Source organism: Apteryx mantelli, chromosome 27 (assembly GCF_036417845.1).
Source record: "Apteryx mantelli isolate bAptMan1 chromosome 27, bAptMan1.hap1, whole genome shotgun sequence".
NCBI classification, from domain to species: Eukaryota; Metazoa; Chordata; class Aves; order Apterygiformes; family Apterygidae; genus Apteryx; species Apteryx mantelli.
This window is the reverse complement of record NC_090004.1, coordinates 5,500,120-5,513,731: the sequence shown is the minus strand read 5'-3', so window position 1 is coordinate 5,513,731 and position 13,612 is coordinate 5,500,120. Positions and strand designations below refer to the sequence as shown.

General features: G+C 39.0%; 1 protein-coding gene across 5 annotated transcripts; it reads right to left on the bottom strand.

Moving 5' to 3' along the window:
* Window positions 1-1,531: 1,531 nt before the first annotated feature.
* Window positions 1,532-12,645, bottom strand: SRSF10 (serine and arginine rich splicing factor 10). 5 transcript variants are annotated; one of them, XM_067311309.1, is made up of 7 exons: window positions 12,465-12,645; window positions 10,269-10,373; window positions 8,440-8,543; window positions 6,516-6,678; window positions 6,165-6,218; window positions 5,896-5,997; window positions 1,532-2,757 (listed from the first exon to the last, which is right to left on the bottom strand). In XM_067311309.1, exons 1-7 carry the CDS (start codon window positions 12,527-12,529, stop codon window positions 2,739-2,741), a joined length of 612 nt encoding a protein of 203 aa, XP_067167410.1. In that variant the 5' UTR covers window positions 12,530-12,645; the 3' UTR covers window positions 1,532-2,738. The 5 variants fall into 5 exon arrangements, with proteins under 5 accessions (XP_067167410.1, XP_067167408.1, XP_067167411.1 ...); XM_067311307.1 differs by having other exon boundaries at window positions 1,532-5,997; XM_067311310.1 differs by lacking the exon at window positions 5,896-5,997.
* Window positions 12,646-13,612: the final 967 nt, after the last annotated feature.

The following is a 13,612-nucleotide window of genomic DNA, read 5'->3' as shown; positions in this document are numbered from 1 at the left end:
GATCAACAATCTGAGGTTATTTAAAAATAGTAGTTTAAACTACTAGTAAAAACTAGTTTAATTTCAAAGTGATTTTTGTAATTGTAAAATGTTTTAAAGTGTGTTCTTCCTATACATTCAAAATGTGTTGGCAGCTGGTTGAATGTTTACAAACACATTGTTCCAAATAAGATGGAATTGGCAGTCTTCTAAATTGTCTTTGACCTGGATTTTCACCAATGTAAGAGCTGTATCCCAACTATAATTGTGTAAACTCAATTTCAAAATGTTAATTACTAACTGTATATGTAAAAATTGGAAACATAAATTGAATAAATTGAACTTTTCTCCCCCTAAATTAATCTATTTATTTTAAAATGGTAGTGTAAAATGTTTCCTGCTGCTACCAGTACAGCATTGTAACTAGATTCTGCATGCAGGATTTCTGGACTCAAGTGGAGATTGTTGTGCATCAGAAGCGGGAGAGGCAATGCTATATGGGCACCAGCAGCACTCTGTGCCTCATCAAGTCAATATATTTTGCTTTCAAAGACTCAAGTCCCTACACTGTCCAATCCAGCATACATAATGCAGTTAAAAACAGTTTCTAGGACTTCAAACCTTTACATTATCTGGTATAGCTGAAGTAATGCCTTTGCAGTCCTCTCACAAAAGTGCTTCAAAGAGGTAACATCTCCAACCTTGGCCTAAATGAACTCTCAAATGCATGGCTTTTAATAGTTCAGAACAGTAAATACACTCTGTCCCCCTAGAAAATGCTCATCTTGCAATAGTTTGCTATTAGGTGGTAAATACTCCTTGTGAATGCTTAATTTATGCAAGTCTACTCTGAAATTCTGTAAGTACCTTGAGGAGAACCTTGAGGTTCCTCTACCTCCCCCTTTAGCCCAATTCCTTTAAAAGGGGTGTAGGCATAGGCACTTCCTTCCCAATTGATCTGAGCCTCTTTGGTTTCGTACAGTGTAAAAGAGGAATTATATCACACTGCTAGCTCAGAGTTCTGTGAAGTACTGACACTTCAGAACACTGATTAAAGTATTTAATGGCCCCATTAATGTCATTAATTAAATAGGCAATAAGCCAGGATAAAGACACTTGTAAGCATAAGGATCAGCAGCCTGCTGAGACCAGGTGAGTGTTGTGTATTTGGCTGTCAGCTAGGAATACCAGGAAAACCTAGCACTTCCTTAGCAACAAAGGTTTCTTCCACTGCACCCCTCTCATTCACGTCTTGCCAAGTGATTTGTACAACACAGGACTTGAAAATGACTGCTAGTGTTATCCCAAAAAGCTGTGTTAAAGGGACTGTCAGGCTCTGCCCAGGAAAGCTAGACTTGGGAGCTACTTTGAGTAGAGGCAACCGCAGTTCACCTGAGTACAGCTGTGATTCTGCTCTCGGCTACCTAGGGTGGCGAGTTCTCAGCTCAAGTGCTCTGGGCTTAGAGGAAGCTTCCTTGGGTAGTTCAGTGTTTGGTGACCAGTCTCCAACAGACTACAGCTGTGTTAATTAAGTCAGAAGGTGCTCTCAAGGTATAGTCAAAACTTGTACATTTTATTCCCAATTCACAGGGTTATTTGCACAGATGGAACACAAAACTCAAGAAGAAAGAATGTGTATGAATAAAACATTAGCATCTTTTGATCAAACACACTACAGGGTACATAGTCTTCCCTTCCTATAATAGTCTCATCAGTAAGAGCATCTTTAGACAAGTATTATAGCAATGGACTACAGACTTTTTAAGCAAGTTACAAGATAAATGGAGAAAACCAGCAATTACTAATGGGTGATTATGTCCTAAAAATGTGTAAATCTATTCCTTTGTACTTCAAAATGTTATCTGCAACATCCCTGCCAAAAATCATGTAGCAGTGCTGCAAATTATTTTGATCCAATTACCCTTCTCTGAACATTTTTCAAGTTGTTACCCCAGACTAAACATTTAGAGAAAAAGAAAAGCTCTTTCTAAGAGCAGAGGTCAAAATAACATTTAAATTGAAAACTTTCACTTTGAATAAAGCCATTATAGTGTACATTTAAACATCTTTAAAAGACATAGAAAGGATAACATTTAGCTTTCAGAGACCAGTCTATCATAGTCCCTAATTTAAACACCCAGCTACTTAAACACTAAATTTAAGATTTTTAATTAAAATTATCAGTTGGGTGCATGGACTTTTGGTGAAAAAGAAGTTCCAATAGAGCCTTCTGTTACTGCTGAGATAAATCAATATGCTGCAGATATTTTGGAGCACAGCCATTAGTTTCAGCAGAGTTTATACACACTACTTCAATTCTACAGAATTTGCAGGAATGACAAAATCTAGTTTACCACAGAAAAAACGTAATTCCCACCATTCTTGAGACTCCAAAAGAAAGATGCCTATACATGATCTTTTGTAGCCTGCGTATGTTCTTGCATTCCAGCTGTGCATAACCTGCAGGTAGCTTGCACAAGACAGGCTACTGCTTTTTTAGAGCAGGAATAGGATACCTGCATCAAGGAAGGGAGATGTTATCTAGATGGGCTGTGGCTTGACTTGCATGAATGCATAAACATTCCCTGCCCTTTTGGCCACATCCTGCTAACTCGTCCCCAACTGAAAGGCCCACAGAACAGCTTCTTCACAATTTTTCCATGGGAGCAAGAACTAGGACAACATCTTTATTCATGCACTCTTGAAACATCGTGGGTTTGTGTTCGGCTTTTCTGGCTTGTTCATATACACAAGTCAAGTCAAAGTTTAGTCCTACCTCTGGGAGAGAAAGAAAGAACCATCAGAACTGTCACATACTACATTATACTTGCAATGAACTGGATTTTCAAAACAAAAAATTTAAACTGTGCTATACATAAATTTTGAGGCACACAATATAAGGACACGATGACAAAATAGTTAAGGTATGTTACTATTACTCTGCAGTCAGAAGTTAGAATCTCAGCCTGGACACGATGTCCTCTTCCCTCCTCCCCACCAAACCAGCTGTAATTCTGGCTGGACTGACATGTGAACATTAATCACAGCAATCCTTCGCAGGCTGCTGACCAAAACACACCAGCTTCTGTAACCACATTATCCCAAGAGACAGTCAGGCGGACCACCTTTAAGTAGGATTTTAGTTCTGAATACTGTATTATTTAAAGATGCTGAAAAAGGGTGTTTTTTTTTTTTTTTTGGCTGTTACAAACCATTTTTACAGAAATCAACTACCAGACAATCATAGCTCAACTTAAAAAGTATAAGATTGGTTTATCAAAGCATTTAAGTGTTCTTCAGAATTGTTCTCATTCAGTGGCACAGAAAGAACAAGTTATATGTACCACTAGTGCCAGGAGGCAGCTCAAACTCTATACACCAAAAAATGTTCACAACCTGCTGGAGAACCACAGCTGGTGCAGTTTTTGATAAGGCAAATGTAAAATGATGAGCTATTACCTAGAAATTAGCTTCTGTATTAATCTTTAATTGCTGATTTTAGCAGTTCGTAACCTAGCTAGCAATATCTAAATTATAACCGTAGGGAAGTCCATCCGGCAATAATGAAAGTTAACAGAAAAGAAATTTCAATGTGTTAAGACTAAAACATTTGCTCATCAGTCTTATTTCGTCTAGTACCCCTTTCAAAAATGTGAAGTGATATTTACTCCGACATCAAACAATAAACAAATTCCTGACTTTACTGAAATACCATAGTGAGGATTTTACTCCATAAGGGATGCATAGCTCTACTCCTAACAATGCTCTGGAGTCAAATTCTAAAGCTACAATAATTCCAGTGGATCAGTATTTCCTTCATTTTTTTATTACAGCATGTTTGCTAAATTTACAGCAAGCAGAAAATAAGCTGGGTCTTTAGTTATTTTGATCAAAACATTGATGTTTTAAAGGTAGTACACAATATTTGTTAAAAAGAACATATAAAAATACCTTTTTAGAAGCCTCTATAAGAAAGGAAATACAAAGTTTAATCCCACAACTTTCCTCTGCTAGAGCTGCACGCTACTGCTACAGTTTTAAATAGACTTTTTGTTGTTTTTAAACTATACATCCAGGAAAGTCTACAAAATTAAAGGAACGTGCATATAAATGATTGCATAGCAGAACATGAACATTAACTGCAAACAGTAAAGAAAAAGTTAGAAATACTATCAAATATACAAAGGTTCTAGAATCAACCCCCTAAGCACGTTCCACTGCCAAAATTTAAAAGCCATCTGCATTTCTTCAAAGGCCCCGCTGAAAACATTAAAACCAAAACCTAAAACATTTCTCTAAAAAGGAATTTTTTAAACGAATGTCTTTATATGCTACTACATAGACAGCAAGGAACACTAAGTGTGTGATGCTGGCTTTTGAAGGTAAATAGAAAAAAAAACAATGCCAAAAGCCATTTTCATAACAAAATATCTTGCCTTCTAGAGAAATACTGGTAAGATTACACACTGGTTTTGTTATTTTTCACAATCAATTTACTAAATATACTGTATTAGTGATAAACTAAATAGCTAGAGATGCAGCTCTTGTTCATATCCAACTTGAAACATTTGTTCTCAAGTAAAATGAAATCTTGTACCAAACCACTATCCGTTCTGAGGAAAAAGTGATTCAGACTTGCTTGACTAAATACTTGTCGATGTGTAAAAGCAAGCCTTTGTTACTCAAGAAGAGAGATGGCTACAGTTTTATACCTATGAATACACCAACTAACCACAGGAGTCATTGGCATAAAAGTTTAGTTCTTATATACTGTACACACACAACTCGAAACAATCTACTGGTATCTAACAGCAGGAAAACTAAGCAATTTTATGGTTAACTGCTCACTAAAATTTAGAATAGATACAAAAACTGCATAAAATGTACACACAACCTAATATGTAGTTGCTCTGTCATTTGCTGAAATTTGAACTTAATTTTCCATTTCAAGGCTTTTTTTTTCCCCTCACACATTTAATATTAGCAGCCAGGTAAAAAGCAGTAAAGCCTCTATCCTGACAAGTCCTGACACTGCGCAACCTCTGAACAAGCTTCCAGGACTAACTCTCCCCCCATGTAGTATACGTCTCAGTACCACCTCTCCAGATGGCAGGGTTAAAGAGAAATTTCGACACTCTCTCTCTCTCCACAGAGCTCCATTTACCAGCCTACTCGTGTCGGTGGGCACGGAGAATACCGAAACCTGCCTTTGCACAATGGAAACATGTAACTGCCAGGCTGCATTTCACAGCAGTCAGTGTTGCACTACAGCTGTCCAGTTTTCCATTTTATCACAAAGTTTAGTATTAAAGAACAAGTTAAACAGTTGGTTTAACTGTTCAGCACAAACTAGTACCATTTCTCTGCGGGTATGACATTTTTTTTTAATAGGACAATGTTGCAAATTACGATCAATCAAGTCATCACCAATATTTAAGCATTAAAAATGCAAGTCTTTACAAAAATATACATAGAGACACCACAATCAAATCAGTAGCTGCCCATGACATTTAACCAAGTGGACATTCTCTCTCTCTCTCTCTCTCTCTCAGTGGCTTCTCGACACTGTTTTAATTATAACCATTGTCTGCTACAGGGAAAACGGACAAAGAAAAGGGTTTTTTTTTAGCACTGTTGCAACATCATATTCCTGATAATTTAAGTAAACTGAACTGTGTGTAAATGAATGTTACATGCCTAAAAACAACATGGATACACTGCTAGTGGCCACTGGACTTGGGACTAGTCCATGACCTTGATCTGGATTTTGACCTAGATCTAGAATGTGATCTTGACTGTGATTTGGATCTAGCTGGTTCTTTTTTTCTCGATTCCTTTTCATATCTTGAGCTGGACTTATAGTGTGTTTTAGAATCTGTTTTAGAGGTGCCTCTAGATTTGGTGTGAGATGCAGACCTAGACCGTGATTTAGCCTTCATTTCTTTCTTGGGCTGTGACTTGGATCGTGATCTTGAATTGGACTTAGATCTTGAAAAAGATCGATTGCGGTGTTTGAACCTATCAGAATAAAGGGGAGAGAGGAGATTTGAATGTAAAAACACTATTCTTAGACATCTAGTACATTAAAAATTGTTTACCATTTTTGCAGGAGAAACTTTTAAGCCTACAGTTAAAGGAATACAGTGATCTAGTTTTCGATTTAAATGGTGTAAAAATTATTTTACCTATCATTGTCCGAATGGCTTCTGCTACGACGAGGTCTTCCAGTAGGTCTACTGCTAAAAAGGTACATCAGAAAAAGTAAACAGTGACAAATACCTATGTATTTATACAGATGATTAATAAGTTTAGTTTTTTTGAGATGTGCATTTGCTTTTAGTTATTCTCCAATGAAGCACAGAATCATTTCATTCAATATTTGTTTTGATGAAGCATGCAAGCAACATAACTCCCACGAATGATTACAAAGCAAGTATAGAAAAAGAATATTCAAAATGTTAACAACTAAATAGTCAATATGGTGTTTCTCCTCCAACAGACTGCTGTGTAGTTGAAGCCAAACACACTACACTTACTTTCTAGGACTATACGATCTTCTATAGCTGTAATCAAAAGAACGACTTCTAGACCGCCTCCTTTCGTAACTCCGACTTCTAGATCGCCTATATCTGTCATAGTCATCGTAACGAGAAGAACTGTATAGGTTTCTCCCTTCCTTGGCTTTCATTTGATTTGGTGCTGTAGAAAAATAGCAATTTTTAACATTAAGTTCAAAAAAAAACAAAACAAAAAAACCCCCCAAACCTACTTTCCCTTTAGTGACATTACTAATGCTATTCACGTATTCAGTATTCATCAGAAAGCTTAATTCATGATTTTAACAGAGACGTTTATGAAAAGTACAGAAAAAGACAGACGAAAGAGTGCTGTAAGCCACTGATGCTTTGCTGGTTTAACCACTGGACAAAACTCAATGCAGTCCTGTCAGTGCTGTCAATCTAGAAAAAATGCAGTAAGAAAAGACTAAGGCTCCACAAAACCAAAACACGTAACTGGCTAAGGCGATTTCAGCCCACCTTGAAACTGTAAGCGGGTATGAGAGGCCAGGTTAATGACTGCTACATCCCGACATTCCTGAATTCACCTAAAAAGTGACAGCTAACTGGGAATTAAACTCCCATTTTTCCTGACTATGCAGTACCACATGTTACACCTGATCCACTGTCCTCCTTATTGATTAAAAGACTTATTTTCTCCTTACAATTCTTTTTGTCTACATGGAAAGTTTATACAGAAAAATTAATGAAACTGATTCCACAAAAAGAAAAGTCTGATTCTAAAACAAAACAAAAAAGTGAACCCCGCCCCCCAACCCACAGTACGGCAGTGCATGTTCACTTTGTAGTTTAATTATTAAAATAATTAATGGAAATGAACTTAGAAGTCTTCTGTTATATTTTCTCAAAGCAGCACAACCATCTTTCCCTTGTATTAAATCCAGTCCTCATTCAAATCCAAAGACAGCGCTTCAGTGTATTTTAAACATATTATGACCTATCAAGACTATCTATTGTAGCTAGTGGCTACAATTTTTATGTTTAAGTGCTGCTGTTGACATCACTGAAGTAGATCTAATTAGTTTTTGTTCAGAAACATAAAAGAAACCCCAACATTTACATATGGGACAGAAGTTTGTCCTTCAGAGCATGTGATTTCCACTGACTTCCAAAAAAAAGAATGTGCACTTTTGAGGAAAAACTAAACAGTTAGGTTGTTTCTTTGACAACTTCAACTGAAAGATCTTCAAGGCACTCTCAAGTTGCACATGCATATTTAACCAAAAGTAATTTTTTTTGCAACTTAGCATATTTGTAGCCAGTTGTCTGCTGAAGTACAATGCTGAACAAACTATATTAGTCTTCTTTTAGACCAACAAGTATATGTTTGGTTTGTATCTAAAGTATATTTAGTAGCGTGAGCAATAAGATACAAGAAATAATTTCTTTACAATTATCTGATCAAAAACAAGAATTCTGTTCCATGGTGGACTGAGATATTTTGAAATTTATTTTTATCTGGAGCCAAACGAAAATGAAGATGTTACCTCAATCCTGGAAAGTGGACTGGCACAGAACACAGAATCACTAACACACTTCAACATAATATAAACATTGCAATACATTAAACAAACTGAGCTACACATTTTGACAGGGATAATTTTCATCAGTGTGTTCCTGCAAGAAAGCTTGATAAAACTGCACAGAAAACTCTTAAATATTTTCAGCTTACCACACTGTGGTAAGTGACCACTGTACTCAGTTATTTATTTCTAATTAAAACAAGAGACATTAATAGTTATTGGATAAAAAGCAAAATATCTACACGTTATTTATGTACAAGTAAGAATATATAACAATAATTTATAACATGTGTAATGTTGCCTTGCACTAAACATTAAGGCTAAAATCATAATCTGATGAAATACATGCAAGCACTTACTCTTCCGATCCCCCTGTGCAAACTGGATTTCTATTTGCCGACCACAAATCCACTTTCGGTCCAAATTATGGAGAGCATCTTCTGCATCACGGACATCTTCAAATGTGGTGAGTGTTAAGGTACTTGGGAATTTGAGCAATTAACAAATTTGGTATTTTAAATCAGTTATTTTCTAAATTTACAACCTTTTTGGTTGTTTTGGGCATGCTGCAGGAAATGTGAGCAACTTTTTATTAACCAACTATCTGAGAATTCCTATAATATAATAAAATTCAAATCTCATGCTACGACCACGAACTTATCCACAACCAAGTAATTGCTATGCAACACCCGAGTTTTTTCTTCCCCCACTTGTACTTAAATAATGTATCCTTTTCAAAGTGTTATTTAATTATTAATAGTGATTCAGTTCTCTGCACTATATTCACACTACAAGAAATCATAGTTCTTAAAATACTTTAGGAATGCCAACAGTAAAAAACTACATATTTCTATTAATTCTAGAATTGGGATAAGGCTTTCCTTTTTCGCCAGCTGATTTTAAATATTTAAACTACGGGATGCCAAGGACACATATATAGACTGTTGACAGTCTATTTGTGATAAAACCATACACTAAAAATACTACACTATCAGTCAGGTGTTCAGTAACACAGTCTTTGTCAATTTTAATGTCTGAGATCAACCACCACTGTAATTCACACACCTTCTTCCATGTATGGGACCTGAAAGAATGAATTGCCTTTCTCCTCATAGCAACTCAGTCCATCATCAGCATCATCTATGCAGAAAATAAACTACCATGTTGTAGGTATATTTACCTTGATAAACCAAGAACGAATGCATTTTCATTCAAGATCACAATTACAATAGTACTCACAAGAGAAATATTACAGGTTTTGTCAATGGACTAAACCAGAATCATTCATCAAATTACTGCTTACATGACAAACAGAAGAAAAACTGTTATTCTGTAGGATACATCAGGTATGACTCCTTTAATCTTGGCCACCATTCAACTTCATCTTGACCTTTAACTCTTTAAGTGCTTGTCAGAAGGACTTGTCATGAGATGCTTGGCCAAAAATGACAGATGGCTTTATCTTTTACTTTGAAAAACAACCTTTTCCCCCTTTTGTAGATAAAGCGAAGCTTTGTCTCCCATTATGGCTTGTCCTTCTTCCAGCTTTTCTTTATTTTTTCTTTTCCCAAACTCTCCCTTCTCTTCAAGCCTGATCCTTAAGAGGTCTTTGGCTTGTCTACTTGCCTTAATTGTTGAACTCTACTCTAAAGGTTCTTTCATGCTTTCTCTTTGGGGTCGCCATTACTGTACAGCTTTACATTCTGAGGCAACAACAGAGGACAGTAAATTAGGGGACAATATTAAAGAAAGAAGTTCACCTCATTTTTTATACAATCTGCTTTTGATCAAGTGATTCTAGTTCCCATTCTTTTTTTAATTTTTAAATTAACAATGAATACTAGCCACAATTTGCTAAGCACAATTTACTTACATACTAGTTATAATAAAAACATGGTAGAAAATTTTGAGTCAGTGATAATTTTTAATTTAAATCATATAGTATCAATTTCAGTCACATAAGCAAGCTTTTATATTACTGGACTTGATTTAAGTTTTGCAAAAAGGCAAAGAACAATTGAGAGGAGTTAATCTTCAAAAATAATGAAACACCACATTATAAGTAAGACACTTATTAGATACAACACAAAAGTAAACTGCTTTTTCATTTAGATTTGTTACCTCTTACACAAACTTGAATTTCAAACGTCAACACCCCTCACTAATCAGCCATCTGAAGAAAGGATATTGAACATAAGCAAATCCTCTGGGACGACGAGTGTAGAAGTCAAGCGGAACGTATACATCAACTATAGGCCCGTAACGACCAAACTCACGGCGCAAATCTTCAGACCTAAAATATCACAAATATCTTATATATGTTTTCTCCCTATTTAAGTTAAAAACATCCACTAAATAAAAAATAGCACCTACAATCAAATAATATGACCAACCAACTTTCTGGAGCACTCTGAAGAGGATGAATGTAGCAAAATATTTGGGGGGCAGCGGGAAAGAGTTTGAGCAGTTCATGGTTAAGAACACACTAGGCTTTTCTGAAACACTGTTGAACCTCAAGATGCTCAGAATACACCCTAGCATTTTGAATTCAGTGTTTAGCATAACTCCATAATACAAGTGTAAACCGAGAAGTGACACATATTAGCTACTTCAATGCAAAATGTACTAGCAAAGTGGGCTGAAAGTGAGAAGGATCCAAGAACTTTTTTCAAAAAGTATCCCATAAAATTCTTAACACTGATTTTGCAACACTCAAACATTAACTGTAACATGCAAAGAAAAAGTATAAGAATAAATCAGTCACACAAACTCATTTCCATTGAATACTCAACACTTACAACCATATCAAATGGAACAGAACTTGAGTGAGCAACCCATTCACGCCCTTAGCTTTTCCAAAGAGGTGGCAGAGTACAGAACAGCTTGAACAAACTACTGTCTCCTCAAGAGAGAAGTTTCTTAATTACATTAGCTTCTTTACATATGTTTTTCTGTATAATTTTAACACAACAATCTGTATGAGACACTCATGTGAATGTATAATTATGCGGTGTGAAAGAGTTATTGCTATTCATCTCTCTTTCTCATCAGCTGGGGGGGGAAAAATCTATATTGCATGAAATCAGCAGACTATATTACATATATAACAACAAGAAGGTAATTCCAACAACCAACATAAGGATCTCACATTGAAGCTATCTCTAAAAATATCATTTAATCATAAGCATACAATGAAAGCCTGAACAGGAGTCTCATTTTTAAGAAGTTTGAAAGTCTTCTTCCCTTACTGTTCTGATCCTAAAATAATACACTGTCAAAAAACGAATGAATACTGATAGAAAACTACCATTAAAAACTATTTATTTTTTTGACAACAATAAGGTTCCTAATTCATTCTATTGTGCCTACGTTACTGCTATTTGCCGAACAACTTTGGTGCAAGCTGTCCAGCCAGCAAGTTTCAAAACTCAAGCTTGAGTTTATACAAACAAATCTTGTAGTGACTTCCACAGAACTTCTACAATTAACAGCATAAAAAGTGCTCCAAGTCACATATGCATTCTGTGCACGTATGCTCTATAAACATTTCACAACTGGTAACAAACACAAAAGGGAGATGCTAAACTGCAGAAGAGAAATAGAGAAATCTAACAGTTCACTAAAAACACCCAAGCAGGAAAGACTGATGCATGTAATATGTATACTTAATTCTTCTAAATAACGATGAAAAATTACTGCACTAAGCTGCACACAATTGGTTCTTACCTAGTTTTGTGGCAATTATTATAGAGAAAAGGCGTTTTCTTTTTTTCTCTACATTAAGAACCTCGTAAGAGGCCACGGTGCATAACAATTAGTGCAACAGCATTCCACCCGAACGGGCAGCAATTACCACACTAACGGAACCAACCGCGCTATGAATTTCGAGGAGATTCACAGCAAGCGGGCTATGTTTTCTTCCTTCTCGGAATAATCGCTGCATTTTAAAAGCATATTTAAAATTCCAGAGGCTGCTGAGCACAGAAGCGGTGCACAGGTAGCTACCGCCGAACTGGGCCGGCAATTCCCGCCTTGATCTCCCGCTGGAGAAACACAACCGCGGCTGGGAGAGTTTCACTCTTTTCCGGCCTATCTTTGTTCTTTCTGGATGTGTTTTGGAAACCGATCCACGGGGGGGGGGGGGGGGGGGGGATCGAAAGGACGGGACGGCGAGGAAAATGGAGAAGGGAGCGGAAAGCAAGGCAGGGTGAAGGGTAAAGCCGCCGAGAAGGGAGAGGCCTGCGCCTCCGCCCCCCCCGGACCCTCGCCCGGGGAGGCCCCGCAGCCTCCCGCGGCAGCCGCCTGCGCGGCCTAGCGAGCCCGCCAAAGCCTGCGCGGCCCCCGCGCCCGGCCCGCTCCCCCCGCCCCGCTCGCCCCCGCTCACCGGGTGTCGTCGGCCACGTTCCGCACGAAGAGCGAGGTGTTGGGGGGCCGCAGATAGCGGGACATGGCGGCGGCGGCGGGGGGCGAGGGGCAGCGAGCGGCGGGGCCCAGGCGCTGCGGGGAGCGGAGCGGCTGAGGCGACCCTCCGGAGCAGCACGCAGCGCCACAGCCAGGCGCCCGCCGCCTCTCGCGAGACTTCCCGCGGGGCTTCCGGCGAGAGCTCCGCGAAAGGAGGGAAACACGGGGGAGGGGGGGGACAGCCGGCGCCAAAACCGACCCTGCCCTCACTGCGCATGCCCCGCTCGCCCGCCCCCTGCGGCGCGCACGCGCAGGAGGCGCCCGCCCGGCGTGACTCGCGGCCCGCGAGGGAGCCCCCCTCCCCTCGGGCGCCGTGCGCACATGCGCGCTCCGCTCGCCCTGCTCCGCGCGTGCGCCCGCGCGCGCCCCCGCGGCTGTTCGCCTTTCCCGCCCAAACAAGGGGGATGGGCGCGCGCTGCGCCGGGCGCGCGGGAGGCCGTTGGCGGCGGTTGGCAAGATGGAGGGCAAAAGCCGCCGTGAGGAGAAAGGTCGTGCGCGCCCGGCCGGCCGCCTCCTGCCCCGCGCAGGCAGATTTGCAAAGGACCAGGCCGTTCTTGCTAGAGCCATTTGTGTTATGAGAACAATAAAGTGGGCAGCTGGAGGAATTATTACTTTCATTACACATAATGTGTGACTTGCCAGTGGTGAAATAGGCAAGAAAGTGGTAGATCTGTGAAGGGTTACGTGTTTGAAAGGTGAGTTGATGAAGGGCTCAGTAAAGAAGCCTGTCTGCATCTTTGCTGCTGTGAGGAATTTTTGGCAAACTGCACAGGCAGATGGGGAAGAGACTTTTGAGTTCATGTAGTCCTGATGTCTGTCAGTAACATATTTTCACTTCCTGACTTTACTGATCTATTTTAAATGGCTAAATATGAGAGAGACTGCGGTGGGTGGACACGCTGCTGTCCTGGCAATCTCACACCCAGAATCATTTTTTACACCCAGAATCGAGATTTTTACAGGTTTTGTATGATAGAGGACTTTGAATCACGAGCACAGCAGGTGGAAAAACCAACTATATATGCCACTCTTTTGGAAAAAAGAAAATGATGATAGTTGCTGTATGCTTAG